Source organism: Etheostoma spectabile, chromosome 15, assembly GCF_008692095.1.
Source record: "Etheostoma spectabile isolate EspeVRDwgs_2016 chromosome 15, UIUC_Espe_1.0, whole genome shotgun sequence".
NCBI lineage: Eukaryota > Metazoa > Chordata > Actinopteri > Perciformes > Percidae > Etheostoma > Etheostoma spectabile.
This window is the reverse complement of record NC_045747.1, coordinates 17,917,985-17,936,400: the sequence shown is the minus strand read 5'-3', so window position 1 is coordinate 17,936,400 and position 18,416 is coordinate 17,917,985. Positions and strand designations below refer to the sequence as shown.

Sequence of the window (18,416 nt, the reverse complement as noted above, 5' to 3'; positions counted from 1 at the left end):
CTCGATGCCTAATCCTAACAGTACCTCAGGCACTCCTTCAGACATGAGATTGGCCGTGTATGCATCTCAATTATATTAAAAGGTGCATGTCTTATCCCTCTCCTCTTGATAAAGAAGCTGAAAATAAAAGGTGAACAGGATATTTCTATCTTGATTCTTCAGCCCTTGAGAATGGCATCTACTTCACACAGAGAATCCGTACAAGACAGAATAGGTTTAGAAAAGCTTAAAGCTAAAGCCAGGATTGGAGCTGCTTGTGTATTCACTGGGTCTATTTAGTCCATCCGACTTCATAAAATCGTAATTAATTGTGCAGCCCTATAGAGGGGCACAGCACCCACAGGAGCACCACCAATATGCCAATCCTCGCAGCCCTCCAGCCGCTGTTTCACTGCCTTACCAAGCCCGGAGGAGAAGCCTTGTTCGCTCCTCTAAAGCCCCAGGATGAATAAATGACATTTTTATCATTGTACATATAACTATGTCCAGTCCACATGGGCCGACAAGACACCGTAGATTCATACAAGCCAGGACCAGAGGAAAACTTAAGCATCTTCCAGACCATCACTGTCTAGAACAAAACATCTAATATATACTGCAGAAATTAGGATAAATACTAATTTTGATTACGTAAACTAAGACAATTTTTTGGGGATTGACAGTTCCTAAAACAAATATGCAAATGAGGCATTATGTAATGCTACCTTTTCTTGAATTTGGAAGAAAGCAGACCAAATGTAGCCAAAAAACACCTAAATGTGTAGTATGGATGTTTTCTTTCCACTATTCAGAAAGAAGACATGTTATAGAAGCAAAACAGCCTAAATATCTTGAAGTGCGTAAAAAAATGTTTTTACATGTACTGTCTCACTTTAATCTGTAAAGCTAAGTCATTCGCAAATATTGCAAAAAGAGATGAGAGACAAAGTTGATGAACTCCTCTTCAGTTATTACGTACATGAGAGGATGACGGAAATGTTGTCTTATCCTCCAGTATTGATTTTAGAGTGTTTGTTGAAGGTTCCTGTGTTGTTTAAATGTGAATCCGCCATCGCTAAACTTGGTGTGATCTGTCATCCAGGACAAGTGCAACCCGACAAACTGATTATCAACAGTTAAAGGATTTAAAGGGGTGCATGATACATTGGATTAATATCATTATGGCAATATCACGTAAGGCAATATCGAAAGTGTCACTATAAGTATGCAATATTTTGTTTATTTTATGGAGCTATGCGTCCCGTCCACTGACTGTGTGGCTTAGTTGTGTTTGATTTAGAGCCTGCTTGAAACGCTATAATGATCATGTTTCATTGGCCAGTTACCGTGCCACTTGCACATGTTAGTGCCAAACCCTATGGAGCATACCACTTGCAGACAGAGTTCGGAGTTTTGATAGATTGAATATTTTTCATTCACGACCGACCTGTGGTCCAGCCGCACTACCCGAGCCGTCTATAAGTCTCACTGTGCACTATGTTGTTATGAATCTATAAATATTGTTAAGATGCATTTTCCCGTAACTTTTGTAATTTTACATATGTTTAAAAATATCCAAATTAATATCAATATCGTAACCCTAAATTTGTGTCTGCAACCCTAGTGCAGGCACAGATTTGGGTTTTACAGTATCATAAATGAAAATGACAACAATATATTTTTGTAGTCACTTTAAGATGAATAATTAAGTAGCGTGAAATGCACAAAGATAACAAATGCAGCATATTCAGACAACAGAGTAGTTCAATATTCTTATGTGAAAAGATTGATCAGACACAGTGTTCTGTTCTCACAGATGATTGCCTGAAAGACTCATAAGACAATTATTTAACAACAAAAAAGTCCCATCTTACTGAAGGAGATGGTCAAATGTAATTCTGACATTTTTTAAGCATAATTTATCAACATCTCTCTGATTTTACTGTCAGTATTGTGTGCTAACAGAAATCAAACAAATTATTATTTTGTAACAAATTCTTTTAAGAGTTTGATTGCCTCCAGGAAACAGCTTGCATAAGTCCAACACTGACAAAAGCTTTTATACATGACCAAACTAACTGGCAGACTTAGAAATGGAAGCATTACAATGTATTCATATGCATTTAGATATACTTTCATCATCTGAAGGTCATTTCTTAATTCTGCCACTGCTGATGGATTTTCGTTTATTGACCGTGAAAATACAATACGAGTAGCATCAACATGATTACCACAGTAAGTAAAGTAAAAACACTTCTTGGTTTCATATTTTTGTAAGTTTAGTGTGCCTATGCTTGAATACCAAAAATTTGAAAAACTCAAGCTACTCGAATTATTAGGATGTCCAAGGCAACAAAACACGTGAGCTTCCCTGCGCTGCTTAAAAGCACAACACATAAATAAGCTGCCAGATGTGTGTCTGACTCAGAGAGGAAGCTTCAATCTGTTGCCACTGGACGCCACGAGGACATTGTCTGACACAGTACGTCTGTGATAATGTTCAGGGTTTTTCTGATTTTAGGAAAAAGCGGACTGGGGGTTTATTCTTCAACGTTTATTATTGTGTCTATCAGGACTCCTTTGAGTGCATGTACGCAGATTATCACTGTGAAAGTAAAAGAGTTAAATGTTAATGTAGTGTAAAGTATCTGTATGGTTGCTACGGTTACTGCCAGATAAATCCACCTTTCCCACTTATTAAACTCATACTTGTATGTGATATTTAAGGGCAGTATTACTCACGGCCACGGCCCAATATTTGTCCAATTGCAAAATACGCACGCACTTTTAGATCGTAGTAGACTGATGTTAACATGAAGGCCATATCTATTATTTATCTACAATTTCTTATAACCTTCATTGTTTCTTCATTCCTTGATGTAATCCATAATAATATTATAACATTTTCCACCACTCGCGCCTGCTGAGGTCCCAACTGTTCAGTTATTGACTGCTTGGCAAAACGCCGAACATTCACTCTCAGCTTTCAAGAGGAGAAAATACAAAAGAAAGCTAAACAAATACGCTATTTAAACAGCTCTGCCAATGTATTTAACAATGACCCTGACCTGCCTTCTCACTGCTGATTCCCGTCAGTACTGGGAAATCAGTGCAGAATGATTGGCTTTGTGAATCAGGAGATGGGAACAATGGATTAAACGTGGTTTTAAATTTTCATCTCTGGTGTAACAGGCAGCCTCACAGAAAATATATAAAACTATGATTTCACCTGTTTTCATCACTCTTTGTCCCGGCTTTTACAGATTCAGTTTTAGATGCAGCACCTATCAGCAGTTTATCAAGACTCAAATGCCTCTTTATGGTGTTCTTTATTTGTTGTATTGTGTATTATTTGTTGGATACTGTGAAGGCAATGTCGTATGTTGTCTGTATGAGTTGATTTGGTGGCACATGAGTTTTCCCATTGGGGATTAATAAAGGTTTGTAATCTAATCTGACCTGTAATTTATGTGGTAAATCTATGCCTGATGCAGTTTGTTGCAGTTTTTTTTAATTATTGATACACTAACTTTTTCATCAAGCGTAAAAACCAACCAGTCCAGTCCTCCAGCCCATTAGACCACATGTTTGTTCCTATACTCCAATACAACGCACAGGTGTGTTTCCTAAATTAGCTACCCCAGTTGCAGCAGATCAACACGTCCTCATCCCTAAACGTAACGATCCCAGTTCATGGTTAATATTGTGAAACGGTCACAGTTTGGTCGTGCTTAGGAGTAGGGAAAGATTGTGGTTTGGGTTCAAATCAGTACATTTGTTATGTTATTTAACTACCGTGCGTAAGTATATGACTTAGTTACACATGTAGTCTCGCATTGCCAGATCTTCCTCCACAGTGTTGCGGAGAAGGGTCTGGCTTGTCCACACAACGTTTCGGGATGGAAGAAATACGTGCTCTGGTCAATTGGCATCTCTTTAAACCAATCACAACTGTCTTGGGCGGTGCTGAGTGCCGAAAGGAGCAACCGTGCCTCTGCAAAATAGCCTCAAACTTGTTTTGGTGGAATAGGTGTTTGTTCAAAGGTTGTTTTAGTCGTGCAACAGAAACCTCCGATTGGACTGATAGTCTAGCTAGCTGTCTGGATTTTACCCTGCAGAGTCCCATAGTACCCATAGTCTTCATAAACCCACCAGTTTAGATTGCCAACACAAAGAAAGCAGAAGGAGACGTACTATCCGGCCGAAAATTAAGGACATCCCTGAACAATCTCGGAAATGAAACGTTGTTGATATCGAATATTACACAGGGATTTATTATCGACCAAATTGAGGTATGTGATCTTACTGAATGAAGAGGCATGCAGTCAAAAGTTTTCTGAATTGTACTGTAAAGCTCCAGAAAACCAAGGCGAGCTGCACATTCAGATGATAATTCTCTGTCATAAAAAGATAGTAAGCATTGTGCCAAATCTATGCCCTGTGGTGTGTACCTGAATGCACCTGTTGATCTGTGCTGCTGTCAGGATGACGCAGCTCCACTCTGAAATACTCTGTACCTTTCAAGTGCTCCGGCTGTGAAAGACTGACCTTTGTGATGGATGCTCAGCTCGCTGCTGAGCTAAGATGTTGGCATTTCCACTCCTGCAGCGAGCTGCAGTTCAAACCTGTGTGAAATACAAATGTTGCCTCGCTTGTAGGTCTGCATGATTAATCGTTATAAAATCACAATCTCCATTCACCCTGTTCGTGATTAATTTTTAAACAAATTAGTTTGTTTTTTTTAAGTTTTTTTTTTTTTTTAATAATTTTGATTCTCATTTATTTTACGAGCCGAATGCATCCCTTTCTTCTGTTAGTTTTAAGCAGACTGTATAAAATAGGTTTTTAAAGTGCTCCCAAGCGCTGCAATGGTCTTCCTTCTCTTCATTGAGGCCTCTATGTGTACAGGCTTGCGGTCATGCGCAATGTGCTATAGGTGCCAAAAATAATCTATGTTTGGTTAACATTATTAAGTAAATGTCCTTAGTTTTCGTCTTTGTGAATGTCTTTCATAGAGCAAACACCGTTATATCTTTCTGACCATGACATTTCCCGTAGACGTGTAGAAAGCGGCAGAGCCCTTTTTGAATATGTCAGATAAAAGCCAGTGTCTAGCAAAACATGTGGACAGTTCATTACAGGGAAACATCCCAGGAATTTGAAAGTAGCCTACATTTGACCAACGAGCACAAGGAGGCTAACCTAGCTTACCTTAACCTCTCAAACAATCATCGATAGCACCTTACTGTGAGTCGTAAATAGTTTTGTTGAAACAGCAAAACATTTGGGTGTTAATAATGGATAATTATTCCACTAGGATCAGAACTCACTCTGAAGAAATGTGCTTCCCGTTTGTAGTACTTGTTATTTGTGTCTCGGCCACTTGTTTGAGTAAGCCTGCTTTCACCTTCAGCAGCTCCGCTAGCTGCAAGTTTGTTCTGCACTTCTGGTAAAACATATTGTTTGGTTAGTCCAAGATTGTTTGAATGACTTTTGACACCCACAATAAGCCAGCAAACACTCGTTGAGCAGATACTTTGTCAGAAATACGACAGAAGAGCAGCTGGACTATCTGTTTACGGTGCAGCCAAACCAATTCAATTTTACGGTAATATGTTGAAATGGCAGTATCTTGTTTTGTGGATGCATATTAGATAAATGACTGCAATCAATACTAACCTCTGGGACAAATACATTGTTTTCTGTGAAACGTTAAAAACCACCAGTGTTTTGCCAGTGGAATGTGGAGCAGCAGCAGCTTTTTTGGTTATCATTAGCAGTAACTTATTCCAGCTCTGATACGGTGTCACAGGAGTGAATAGTAAACAGTGAAGCTGTTATCAATGAGATAAAATCATGCTGCATTGTTTCATGAAAATCCCTGCTAAAAAATAATGTCGAGCATAAAGCTTTTCTCCAATGTTATAGCAGCCCTGTTCTCTTGGAATTACATCCAGCTGTATAATACTACAGTATTTTCCTAGTTATAGGGTGACAGTGAGCTGGTGGTCGGGTGGTTAGGTGTAAAAAGCGCTTGGGTTAAGGTCAGGGAAAGATTGTGGTTTTCAGTTAAATGATAATAAATTAGTCATTACGGACATTTTCTGTATTAAACCACAATTACAATATTTCCCTGACATGCCAGTGTTACATTGTGCCTCTCCATTCAGCCACATTCCCTTTTCCCCAAACCCCTTTATTGCCATGCCTCTACCTGTCCAACCAATACTCTTAGACGTTTCCACATGCTCTCATTTTGACTTTCCTTGTCAGCCCTGCAGTATATATAGCCCCTTTCCGCTGAATTCCCGGACAGATTATCATTGTTGGTTCTTGCCATTGCTTTCTAGCCTCTGTCCCTGAAATAATGAATCTTTGCTTTAGATAAGTTTACTTGCTGGCTTCCTGTTTTTGACTGCATGCCTCTTTATTCAGTAAGCTCATGTACCACTATTTGGTCAATAATAAATCCCTGATTAGGTCCTTTCCCTGCTGCCTCACACTCACCTGTGGTATACACTACAAGTGGAAAGCATGTTGCACAATCTGATATATTTTGGGAAATCCAAATTATATTACACGCCAAATACTGTAACAGTCCAGAATCAATTGTGAAATTTGCCTTTGTGAAATGTGCACACGTAACAAACATGATAAACATTAATATGAAAGCAATACAGAAAAACAAATATATAATTATACACACATATATATATAGATATATATATATATATCTATATATGTACAAAATAACCATTGCATGAGAAAAAAAGAGTTTAAGTGCAAAATTTGCAAAGACTATATGCAATGGGCAGATCAGTGGGGGTCCGGGGCTTTGTTAATGAGGCTGACTGCAGAGAGTGTCACAGTTGTTAGTTTCTGTTGTCAGTTTTTCCAATTGTTTTTTTTAAGTCTGTCTTTTCTTCCCAGTTTTGTCTGTTTTAACTTCCTGCCTTGTGTTTTCCCACCTGTTTGATGGTTCTGCCCCACCCTTATGTGTTTCACCTGTTGTGTCAGCTGTCTCTTGTTACCTGGTGTATGTAGTCCCTGTTCTCTCGTCGTCTCTTGTCGGGTTCTTTCGTTCTGTTGCTCGTGTGTTTGCTGCGCCTTCTGTTGATTTGGTGTTCCCTGTTCTTGTCATGTATTTTGTTGTCGTGTGGAAATTGTTAAAGTGTTTTCTTTTTGTGGAATAAATCCATGTTTTTGAACTGCATTTGGCCTCATCTTCAGCATGACAAAGAGGGGACTTAGGCGTTAGATTTTGGTCCTGATGGAAGGGGGGTTGAAAATGTTTGTGTCCGGGGTGAGAGGGATCGGCTACAATCGTTCCTGCCCGCCTCAGCGTCCTGGAGACGTACAGGTCCTGGAGGCATTCAGGTCCTGGAGGCGTCCAGGTCCTGGAGGGGCAGCAGATTGTAGCCAATCACCTTCTCAGCAGAGCAAATGATACGCTGCACTCTGCCCTTGTGCTGAGCCGTGGCAGGTGTGGATGGACTCAGTCGAGAAGTGCACCAGCATAGGCTGTCCTTCAAATTGTATTTGCTTTGGCAAATTAGTTGTATATAAAACATGATTTTACACTCTATATTGCAGATGTGTGTAAATAATTTAAAACTTCAAGCTGTTTCCATCTGTCAGCTTTTGATCCAAATAATTCTGTATAGAGTGAATCAGTGGATCAACAAAGTGGAATAACTGTGTCACGTAACAGCATGACCACAAGGGAGGAGTCCTTGATACAGATCAGACCACCGACCAATCAAAAGTAGCAGACCGAAGATTCAAATATAGATCACATCATTTTCGCCTGGGTGTCCTCTTTTATCAGACGTTGTTTTCATGGAGTGTTCTGGGTTACTTCTCCAACAGCTACAGCCTCTAGTTTCCCAGTCAAAGCAGATACGTGCAGAAAGCTATCACTATCAGTCTGATAGTTAGAATTCACATTGGAAGGCTATGTTGCTGTATTGGTTACGTAACCTGCACTGATTGGTCTCCGCTTGCGCCAGTCAAAGAAAAGAGACAGATGAGGTCTTGACACCCTGCGGCAGTTCAGAACCTCAATTTGAAAATAGATTTCCTCTTTCAGAGACATTTGAACGGTCCCCTAGAAAGAAGATTAATGAGGCAAGATGAAATCCATCAAATACCGTACAGATATTAGACTTCAGGGTGTTTTGAGATGAGCGATGTATCAATGGATTTCTCTGAGTTATCACAGTTGATGTTACAGCTGCACTACAGTTAAGCTTTGGCTGAAAGAAATTTCTTTTTTAGATGATTCTACTAATCGTTTGCGACTCCTGTATTAAATATTTCCATTACTGGTTAATCTGTTTTTTTTTTCTTCTTTTTTAAACTTTTATTGCAACTCCTTCACTTAATTTACAATCCATTACAGTACAGAGCACTACAATTTTACATTCTTTTTTTAAAATACATATCTATGCAGCCCACCCGGTGCTGATAGTAATAATAAAATAACAGAAGACACCTACAGATAACCTACAGAAATAAAAAAATTCAAGAAAAAAAGAAATATATATATACTATATATATAAATATACTGTATATACTGTATATATAAACATACTGTTCTTGATTATAAGTTAACTATGATAATATTTTTTTAAGCAATCATTATTTTCCTAATAACTGCAGATACACATACACAATAGATAAAATGGAAGAAGAAAAGTTACAGTGCAGCTACAGTGCAATGTAAGACATTAATTAATTGTCCCTAATTTAATTAAAATATAATTGAATTGATTTTACTCAGGGGTTTTTATGCGCAAAACAAAAACATTAAAAAATGATTGGCTACAAACACACTGGCGGTTTTTGCAGCTGTGTTAAAGGTAAATGTGTTTGTATTGTATAAATATTGGATGAGGAAGCCAAACACGGGAGTCCATTTTATTAAAATCCAGATGTGATTTAATCCACTTTTGTTTACACTTAGCCACATAATGTTTGCGTGCGTCTCCGTTAGCATCACAAATCTGACTAATGGGTCTCAGATTTCCTGCCGTGTAAATTAGGTTCACCCTACTTAAAAACACAAAAAACAACTTGTGCTTTTACAACAGTATCAGAAAGTAATAACTAGGTAGCTAACAGGTAACCAAAACTAACACAAACGTTCATCTCGAATGCTTCTGTGATATCAGCTATCCAATCCGCCCAAGAAGCATAAAGTCACTGAGTGTAAATGGGATCACCCATTCCCTTTTTTGTGTTTTTTGTGTGTGTGCTCTCTGGCTTACTGCTTGACAACACAAGTGGAACAAAAGTAAAATCTTTCTGTTCCTTTCAGGCTTTCAAAATAGAACTAATGGTCCAAATTGTGCTATTTCTATTCTTTATCAGCCATTTCTTGTGTTATGAGTCTACATGGACTTAGTGACGGTGAAAACTGAGATTTTCTGTTTAAAACGGCCATGAACGTGCGTGCAAAACACAAACAAGTTTAACAATATTAAAAAGGTTTATCTTCATTCATGAATGATAATAACTTGCTAGAATTGAATTATACATATGCAGTCACACTGCCGGTGCTGTAAAACAAGACAAGAGGGACGCATTTTGGAAAAAATCAACTATTCAATGGAAGGAGAAATTTGTACTGAACCATTAACAACTGCAAAGGAGAATCACAAATAACATCTCGTCATGGTTTTACAGATTGTTGCTGTGATAAAAGAGAAGCTTCTGGTCCATAACTAATATTTAATTAAAGTATATCAGCTTAGTGTACTTAGAGCCAATTGATGGATCTAATCCAACTGATCTAATCTTAGTTATAATCAAATAAGCCTTCAAAAGCTGCATGAAGCCTTGAGCTGAGCTGTTGTTATTTTATTTTATTAGCTCCCTCATTCATCACCTATAGGACCAGGACAAAAGTGTGGAATTATCTTTTTCTCTCTTTGAAACATTTTCACTGAAAAAAAGAAGAGAAGAGAAAGCTCTGTCCTTGCTTTGCTGCCACGTGTTGTCGTTTATTTGGTTCTGTTTGATTTACGACACTGGTCTCAGGGTTTTCTCTTCCGCTGGTTTCTGGTTTCTATGGTGACCCAGATTGCCAAAATGAATGTGAAATGTTCTTAGTCCCAACAATAGGAAGATATTGAAAAATGATTAATGTGACAGTTTGGTGAAATCAAAGCAAATTTACTCAAGTCTCATAAAAGACGTACAATACATGTGTTGGTTATTCTTGTTTTGCTGTTTTCATACTTCTTTTAAATTGAACTCCAGGAAGACAGAGAGGCTGAATGCCAATCACTGTCGCCTGCAGCTGTCGCCATCGAGGTGTCAATAACCTTTCAGTCGGTTCGTTTGATGAACTCTTGAATGAGCTCACGACACATCTGTGTTTTTCTCACAGTTGATTTTCTGAAAGACACATTAATCATTTTGGGAAGAAGAGATGGTCAACTATGTTACCTCTGAAATGAAATGCTTATGATGCTTTTATTAGGACATTATATTGACTACTCTGTGGTACAGCTGTGTTGTTAATGTAGAGTGAAATGAAATCCATATACCTTAATGTTGTCTTTTGCATCACTGAACACTTAATAGCATATTGTTTCACGGATGTTTCTCTACATCAGTTTTAATGTTCCCCATGGAAATGTTTCCCCAGAGAAAAAAAGGAAATATACAGTGTGACATTTTGGAAAGTACACTATCCCTTTTCAAGAGTTTGATGAGTGGAGTAATACCACACTTGTGTTTGTACAATAATATGAAGCTCACAGACAGTTTCCCTTACATGTTATTTTCCCCATCTCCTGTGTAAAAGCCCAAAAAGAGACCAAGACCCAAATCTCTAAATTCACCATTTTTTTGTGTGTGCTTCTGTCACAATTAGTGACACAGAAATGTAATGAAATACATTAAATACCATACAGATATCAGGTCCAAAATTTGCACCATTTACTAGCTAAATGCTGGTAAAAAATCCAAGTGGTAGGTAGATTTGCTTCGCTCACCTGCCAAAAAACAATGGTTATCTATTGAGTGGCTTGTAAATCTCGAACATTCCCTTTGGCTGGTGGACAAAAAAGTTAATTGTGTACCAGGCTTCAGGGTGTTTTGAGATGGTATATTTTTTAGTAGTAGGCTTAACCCTTCTGTCACAAATAGTGACAGAAATAGCTATCTTAGGCCCACCTGTGCTTTGAGCTAAATTATAACATTAGCATGCTAACATGCTCACTGTGATGATGCTAACATGCGGCTGGTTTACTGTATTCAACTAAGCTTAGTGTGTTAGCATGTTAGCATTTCCTATTTAGCTCTAAACACAAAGTAGTTCATTAAAATGTAGCCTCTGTGGACCATGAATATTTGTACATGACATACCATTCAGTTGTTGGCATATTTCAGTCTGGAGCAAAGTAGTGGACAGACCGGCCTACATTGCCATCCCTTGCCCCATACGGCTAGCAAGGTTAATATAGGGTGACCAGACGTCCCGGTTTAACCGGGACAGTCCCAATTTAACCGGGACAGTCCCAATTTTCAGTTGCGTGTCCCGAGTCCCAAAAAAAGCCTGTCGGGACCTTAAAATGTCCCATTTACACCAACCACCATGAAATCTTCCTGGTTGTCAGCAATTACATAGCCAACGTGGTCTTATTATAGCCCAATAATTAACTATACCCATGTAGAAAGACTTATAAAGCGTCCAGCGTATGATTTTAACAATGTGTGTGTGTCAGTCAATCGTAGTGGTCTGCCTAATCTGTGCAGCCAGCATTACAATGTACACTTACCTATAGGATTATTAGGAACACCATACTTATACTGTGTTTGACCCCCTTTCGCCTTCAGGACTGCCTTAAGCATTGATTCAACAAGGTGCTGAAAGCATTCTTTAGAAATGTTGGCCCATAGTGATAGGATAGCATCTTGCAGTTGATGGAGATTTGTGGGATGCACATCCAGGGCACGAAGCTCCCGTTCCACCACATCCCAAAGATGCTCTATTGGGTTGAGATCTGGTGACTGTGGGGGCCATTTTAGTACAGAGAACTCATTGTCATGTTCAAGAAACCAATTTGAAATGATTGGAGCTTTGTGACATGGTGCATTATCCTGCTGGAAGTAGCCATCAGAGGATGGGTACATGGTGGCCATAAAGGGATGGACATGGTCAGAAACAATGCTCAGGTAGGCCGTGGCATTTAAACGAGGCCCAATTGGCACTAAGGGGCCTAAAGTGTGCCAAGAAAACATCCCCCACATCATTACACCACCACCACCAGCCTGCACAGTGGTAACAAGGCATGATGGATCCATGTTCTCATTCTGTTTACGCCAAATTACTACGTTAGCTGTGATATAAATGAATGAAGCTTACCTGTTAAGTTAGGAGGAAATGAGCTAACTTTGCATCCTTTTGGGCTCTAAGCTATCTCCAAATTTTACATGCATCTTCAATATCTACTCATATTTGACCTCTTCTCTGGTTATGCAACTGTTTAAAAAAGCTGCAGAGTTTTTAAAGGTTGGGTAGAATGAATCTATATCTGTTAATCCAGTTGGTTTGGTTGCTGCTTCCATCGCTGCAGCCGGCACCTTGTTTTTGCGTGTTTGCGTTTTGTGTCCGGCAACCTGGGTGTCAAAATAGGCAACACACAGGCCAAAATATGGACATGTTTTATTTAAATATGGAGAACACTGGCTTTGGTATTTTTGTCGGAAAATAAAGTATTTCAACTTAGCATGTTTCCTTAATATGTGTTGAAATATTGTGGACATTTCTTGATTTAATATAATAAATGTATTACATATTGGACCTTTCGAGTTGTACTCGAGTACTGCACTTTTAAGTACTTTTTTTTCACCCCACTTTCTACTTTTACTCTACTGCATTTGTATATAAGCTTTAGTTACTTTTAGAAAGTAATATTGTTACACAGAAAACAGTCAAAGAGTTAATTATCATCATACAACTTATGCGTAATGATGTACCCACCTTACCTGATGCTTTAGTTGATGTGTTGTTCATGCATGAGTTTATGACTGAGAGAATATGAACTCATGTCAATTCCTGATGATTCCATGAATTCATAATTCATGTACCCTTACCGTAAAGTGTTACCATAACTTTAGTCCAAGCCTGTGGCAGCAGATCCAAATAATTTGTTTAGTGCTATGCAATGAAAAATAGTTCAGTGGGTGCATTTTCCAAAAGAATGCTTTGATTCTGAAAAATAAGGTCGGTCCCACACGATACTCATTCAATGTCTTTTAATAATATTTCTTAGATATATAGGCTACATATCAAGAAAATTCATGAATATTGACTGAGATACCCCATTATGTTGTGAGCAGTAGGCCTACGTGTGCTGGTGGCAAAAGACAGACTGTGTGTGTCTGGGCCTACAGTATGTCTGACCTGGGCTGGCACATGCAAAGTGTCCCGGTTGGGGTTTTAGTTCCGGTAAATCTGGTCACCTTGGGTTAATATTAACCTGAATAAATGGTCCTTCTTTTGTTTCTTTTTGATTTCTACATTGAAATGGCTGTGTGAATGGGTGGGCGAGTGCACCAGCTGTTAGGTTCACCAAATATGAGTCTCCGGAAACCACACAGTCTCACCGCCATGTGTCCTAAAGCCCACTCCCAATTGTGTGCCCAGTTCATGTTAATCTAAGTGCTGCTGGGTTGCTAATGAAATTGCCCACACGTGGGAACACACTGTGTTTAATTTACCTGCCGTATCAGTATAGGACCAAATAAAGCTGCTATGGTTAAATTAATCTACCTGCAAACATCCATTTTCACCCGGTTTTGATTGTTTCCTTTCTGACTCATCATTTTATATCCACCACTTCCCCATCTGCTTTCCATCAATTCATCTGTTTCCTGTGTTTTTCTTTTGGTCTCTCTGCCACTTGCCCTCGGAGCGTTATCTTTGCCTGTGTCCTGTGTTTGTCATTGTAAACATGTTGATTACATTACAGTATTTTATGATTGCTTTGTGCTCAGTTCTCCCAACAGAGTTTGACTGCATAAAAGACCCAAGTGTACGGCGGCTGACGGGGGCAAACGCCCTGTAACTTAAGAAAACACATGCAAATAGACAAAACACAAACAAATTAAGAAAGCAACTTCATTAGTTTGACAAAAAAAAGTGATTTGACAAAAAAATGCAAATACACACAACACAACCAAATACATAAACACGCTGCAAATACAGAAACGATGCAAAAAGGAAAACACACAAACCCTGAAAAAAGAAGTGACGCAAAAAGATAAGAAGACGACCCCGAAAGCAAATGCAACAAAAAACGCTGCTTCCAGATTATACAAGGGAAGTTCTCCAGGCCTCTAGAGGGGGGGGCTAGGTGGAACAGCTTGATCTTCGACCTGACAGGGAGCGAGCGCTCTGCCTTTTTAGAGTTGGGTATGGCTGCAGCCTGAAGACCTCCCGTCTCTTGCCTCCTGTCTATAGACTGTATATTAAATTAATATTGTTATTATTATTATTGTTATGTAATATATTATATATAATGTACAGTCTATGCTCCCGTCTCATGCCCTCCCTCCATGTCCTGAGCTTTGACTTTTCAAAATAAAAGCTTGCGTTTGGTCCGCTATGTCTTTGTACTTTTGGTGTTTTTGAACTAAACAGTACAGCAATCTTGCTAATGAATACAACAACTTTTTTTTTTCTTACTTACAACACGATGGAGTTGGCAGTTTTGTGTTTATATTTGCGGGCTGTTTTTTTACAGTATAAATCCCATGGCCTGGTTTACAGGGAGGGACTAGAAATCAGCTTTTTATTTTTTATTTTTTTTTTGCATTTGAAGAGCAGTTTGCTCCACAAGATGAATACAGATCACTTATTTTGTCGGTAACCATAAACCCTCTCATGTAATACAGCTTAAACAAACGTCAACGTTAAACGGTGATGCAGTTTTAATTGTTTTCTTACCACGAGTATACAGACACTTCTCTGCTGATTGAGTATCACCTGTGACCTGAGCTGAGACACCCACTGAATGAGAGTAAACATATTTCAAACATAGACCTAATATTTACAGTCTATGATCTCAAAGCAGTTACACACGGTTTCACACCGTTCTGAGATGGGACCTGTCCCGGCCTTCTCTCTCTCTCTCTCTGTGGCAGTCTGAGCACAAAACAAGGCCACAAAGCCATTTCCAAATCTTGCTGGTTCAAATAATAAGGTCTGCCATCACCGTACGGTTAATCCTTTATTTTATTTTTCTTGAATCCTTTTCTAACCTGTGATTAGCACACATACACACAGGTGCACTGGTGATGTAGCGAACAAACCATTCACACAGACTTACCACATACACACACACATATTACATGCATGCAGCACATGTCCAAATTGGCCACAACAAGCACTGCCATACATCTTAAATGTATGACAGTCAAAGTCCCTTAAAACTACAATGTCATATCCGAAGAAATGACCAGGCAGAATTACTTAGTGTGACACAAACACCTTTTGTCAGAACAGAGTCAACATACCTGGTGGTTTTCAAAGTTGAAATGTGCAAAAGTTCAGTTTTTTTAAATAAAGAAAATAATTTATTTTAAGTCAGCAACACTTTGGCATTGGAAGTAAAAATAGCTTATTGTGTTTAAAAAATAAATAAAAAAAAGACCAAGATGTGTTTTTTTGGTTTTTATTTCAGAGCTGAAACAAACGTAGGAAACGATTCAGTCTGATAATTGATATTTTTCCCCATCCCGACAGATCAGATGGGCGAGAGCTGAAACAACAGAAGAACATCTAGCTCCCCGGGCTGAAGAGGATGGATGAGCTGTGGGAGAACGGCAGCTTCCCCAGCCCCTCGCCCGGACTCCCTCTGTTGCTGTTTAACGACAGCGATCTGAACGAGACGCTGTCCAACTCCACCAACTCCAGCGTCCCAGTTGTCTCCTTAGGTCCTAGCGTGGCAGGGGTCCTCCTACCACTTATATACATAATCGTGTGTATCATTGGCTTGGGTGGAAACACTTTGGTCATTCACATTGTGCTGCACTACTCAAAGATAGAGTCAGTGACCAACATCTACATCCTGAACTTAGCCATCGCTGACGAGCTCTTCATGCTCAGTCTGCCTTTCCTGGCGGTTCAGAACACCCTCCAGTCGTGGCCGTTTGGCTCCTTCATGTGCCGCCTGGTCATGACTGTCGACTCCATCAACCAGTTCACCAGCATCTTCTGCCTGACTGTGATGAGCATCGATCGCTACCTTGCCGTAGTCCACCCTATTCGGTCTTCAAAGTGGCGGCGCCCTCAGGTGGCCAAAGTTGTAAATGGCACTGTCTGGGCTCTGTCCTTTCTTGTTATTCTGCCTGTGGTGATCTTTGCCAACATCCAGAAGACAGGGGGTACCTGTAACATCGCCTGGCCACAGCCAGCCAACATATGGCGGGCGGCTTTTATTATTTACACCTCCACGGTTGGATTCTTCTGCCCTCTTCTTATCATCTGCCTCTGCTACCTGCTTATCGTCTTCAAGGTCCGCAGTTCGGGTAAAAAGGTCCACGCCACCTCCACCAAGCGCAGGAAGTCGGAGAGAAAAGTGACGCGCATGGTTGTGATCGTTGTTGCCGTGTTTGTCTTCTGCTGGCTGCCTTTCTACGCCCTCAACATCCTCAACTTGCTGGTTTCGCTGCCGTCAGAGTATCAGGGTCTTTATTATTTTGTCGTAGTGCTCGGCTACGCTAACAGCTGCGCCAACCCCATCGTCTACGCCTTCATGTCGGACAACTTCAAGAGGGGTTTCCGGAAAGCCCTCTGCCGCTCCACAAGGAAGGTGGAGAACCACGAGCCCATGGAGCTCCAGCAGCAAGAGCAGAGGGAGGGCAGGGCCGTGCTCAAGCCCAGGGAAAGCCTTAGACGGGTATTCAAGGATGAGGACGAGTACGACGAGGAAGACGTCTCGGAAATGACGGAGATCTACAGAATCGCCCAAAATGGCAACAGCAGCTTCCAGACACAGAGCTTGCTGCCGCTGTTGCCCGAGAAAGGAGCGACTCCAGTTGCAACGGAGCTGTCGTCCCCAGACAGGGAGGACAAACCTGGGGACGTGACAGGGAAAGATCCAGCCGACGGGTCAACACTGACTGTACCGCTACTTCTCAATGGAACCAAAAATGGGAGCATTAAAACTCTGCCAGAGGAGAACTTGGAACAGAGCACATCACTGGAGATAAGTTACTTATAGTGTAAATGACGGACCGCATTTTACTTGAAGTGAACTCAGTATTACGACACAGGGCAGCCAACACTGAACTGTTTGTAGCAGAGCAAAAAGCCCATTCGAAGTGTATATATAATGAAGACTTAAGAAAAACAAGTAAGCTTTTTCTGTTTAATTGCTCAAAGTTTCTTTAACATTTGAAGGATGTACTAAAGCTTCACCAACATACAGAATATATTCCTGTTTATATTGTGTACATATGCATGAATATGAATGTACAAAGTTGTGCCTTTATTTACTGTTATCATATGTATCTTCTCTATCTATCTAGTCACTATCGTTTTTCATTCCATAATGTGACAATCATTTGCTCAAATTGAACTGTAGTTAAGCTTAAATCAACATTCACTGCAACCAGCTACACATTAGCTGAACATTGATGCTATTACTTTATTTTGGATAGGAATCTCATGCCTGTAACCGCATCCACTATCATTGTGTTTATACAGGTTTTAAGGGTTAACTGTAATTGCTGTCAGGGTTACGTTTGAAGGTTTTAGGGAGGTGGTCAAGGTGCATGGTGGGTGTATAGAGCGTAAGGCAAGGTTCACATCCTGATTCCCATTAGGTGTGGTTAGTTTTAGGCAACAAAAGCATTTTGGTTAAGGTTTGTGAAACATCTTAGTTTTAGTTAAATGTTCATTAATGCATTGTGTCTTGGGTTTCAAGTCACTTTTGACTGTTTCTCTATTTAACCAACACCACAATCTTTCTCTAACTTGAAGTGCTGCCCGTACCATAACTTTTTTTTTTAAACGTTTCATTTATCAGTTTCTACAAGTGGATATTGTATAAAAACACATATTCATATTTTGCAACTTTGCAGGTACAGGTCAGTAACAATGGGCCTCATGCAGGAACGTTTTTGTAATCTTATCCTAAAACTCACTTTTTTCTAAAAAAAACTTAGGCTACCTTACAAGACATCCATTTGGACAAACTTGTTAATTAACCTGAAAATACCTTGTTTCAGCCCAACATTGCCACATACGGCTGCTAGTTCTGCTCCGTTTGTGGGAAAAGTTTCTGTTTACTCCACTACATTTATTTGAAAACTTAAGTATTTTGCAGATTCAGCCTAATGATATGAAAGATAATAAGCAAGTAAATTACAATGTATTATCCCAGGTACAGCTACCCAGCAGTAAAGTAATTCAAATA

The 18,416-nt window shown here is 39.6% G+C and overlaps 1 protein-coding gene across 1 annotated transcript in view; it reads left to right on the top strand.

Moving 5' to 3' along the window:
- LOC116702698 (somatostatin receptor type 5) overlaps positions 1-17,925 on the top strand; it is a 22,073-nt gene extending 4,148 nt beyond the window's left edge. Inside the window, exon 2 of the mRNA XM_032537062.1 lies at positions 15,740-17,925. Coding sequence (XP_032392953.1) covers positions 15,798-17,219 — 1,422 coding nt within the window. The 5' untranslated portion in view covers positions 15,740-15,797 and the 3' untranslated portion in view covers positions 17,220-17,925. The remainder of the gene's footprint in view (positions 1-15,739) is intronic.
- The last annotated feature ends 491 nt before the right edge of the window (positions 17,926-18,416 follow it).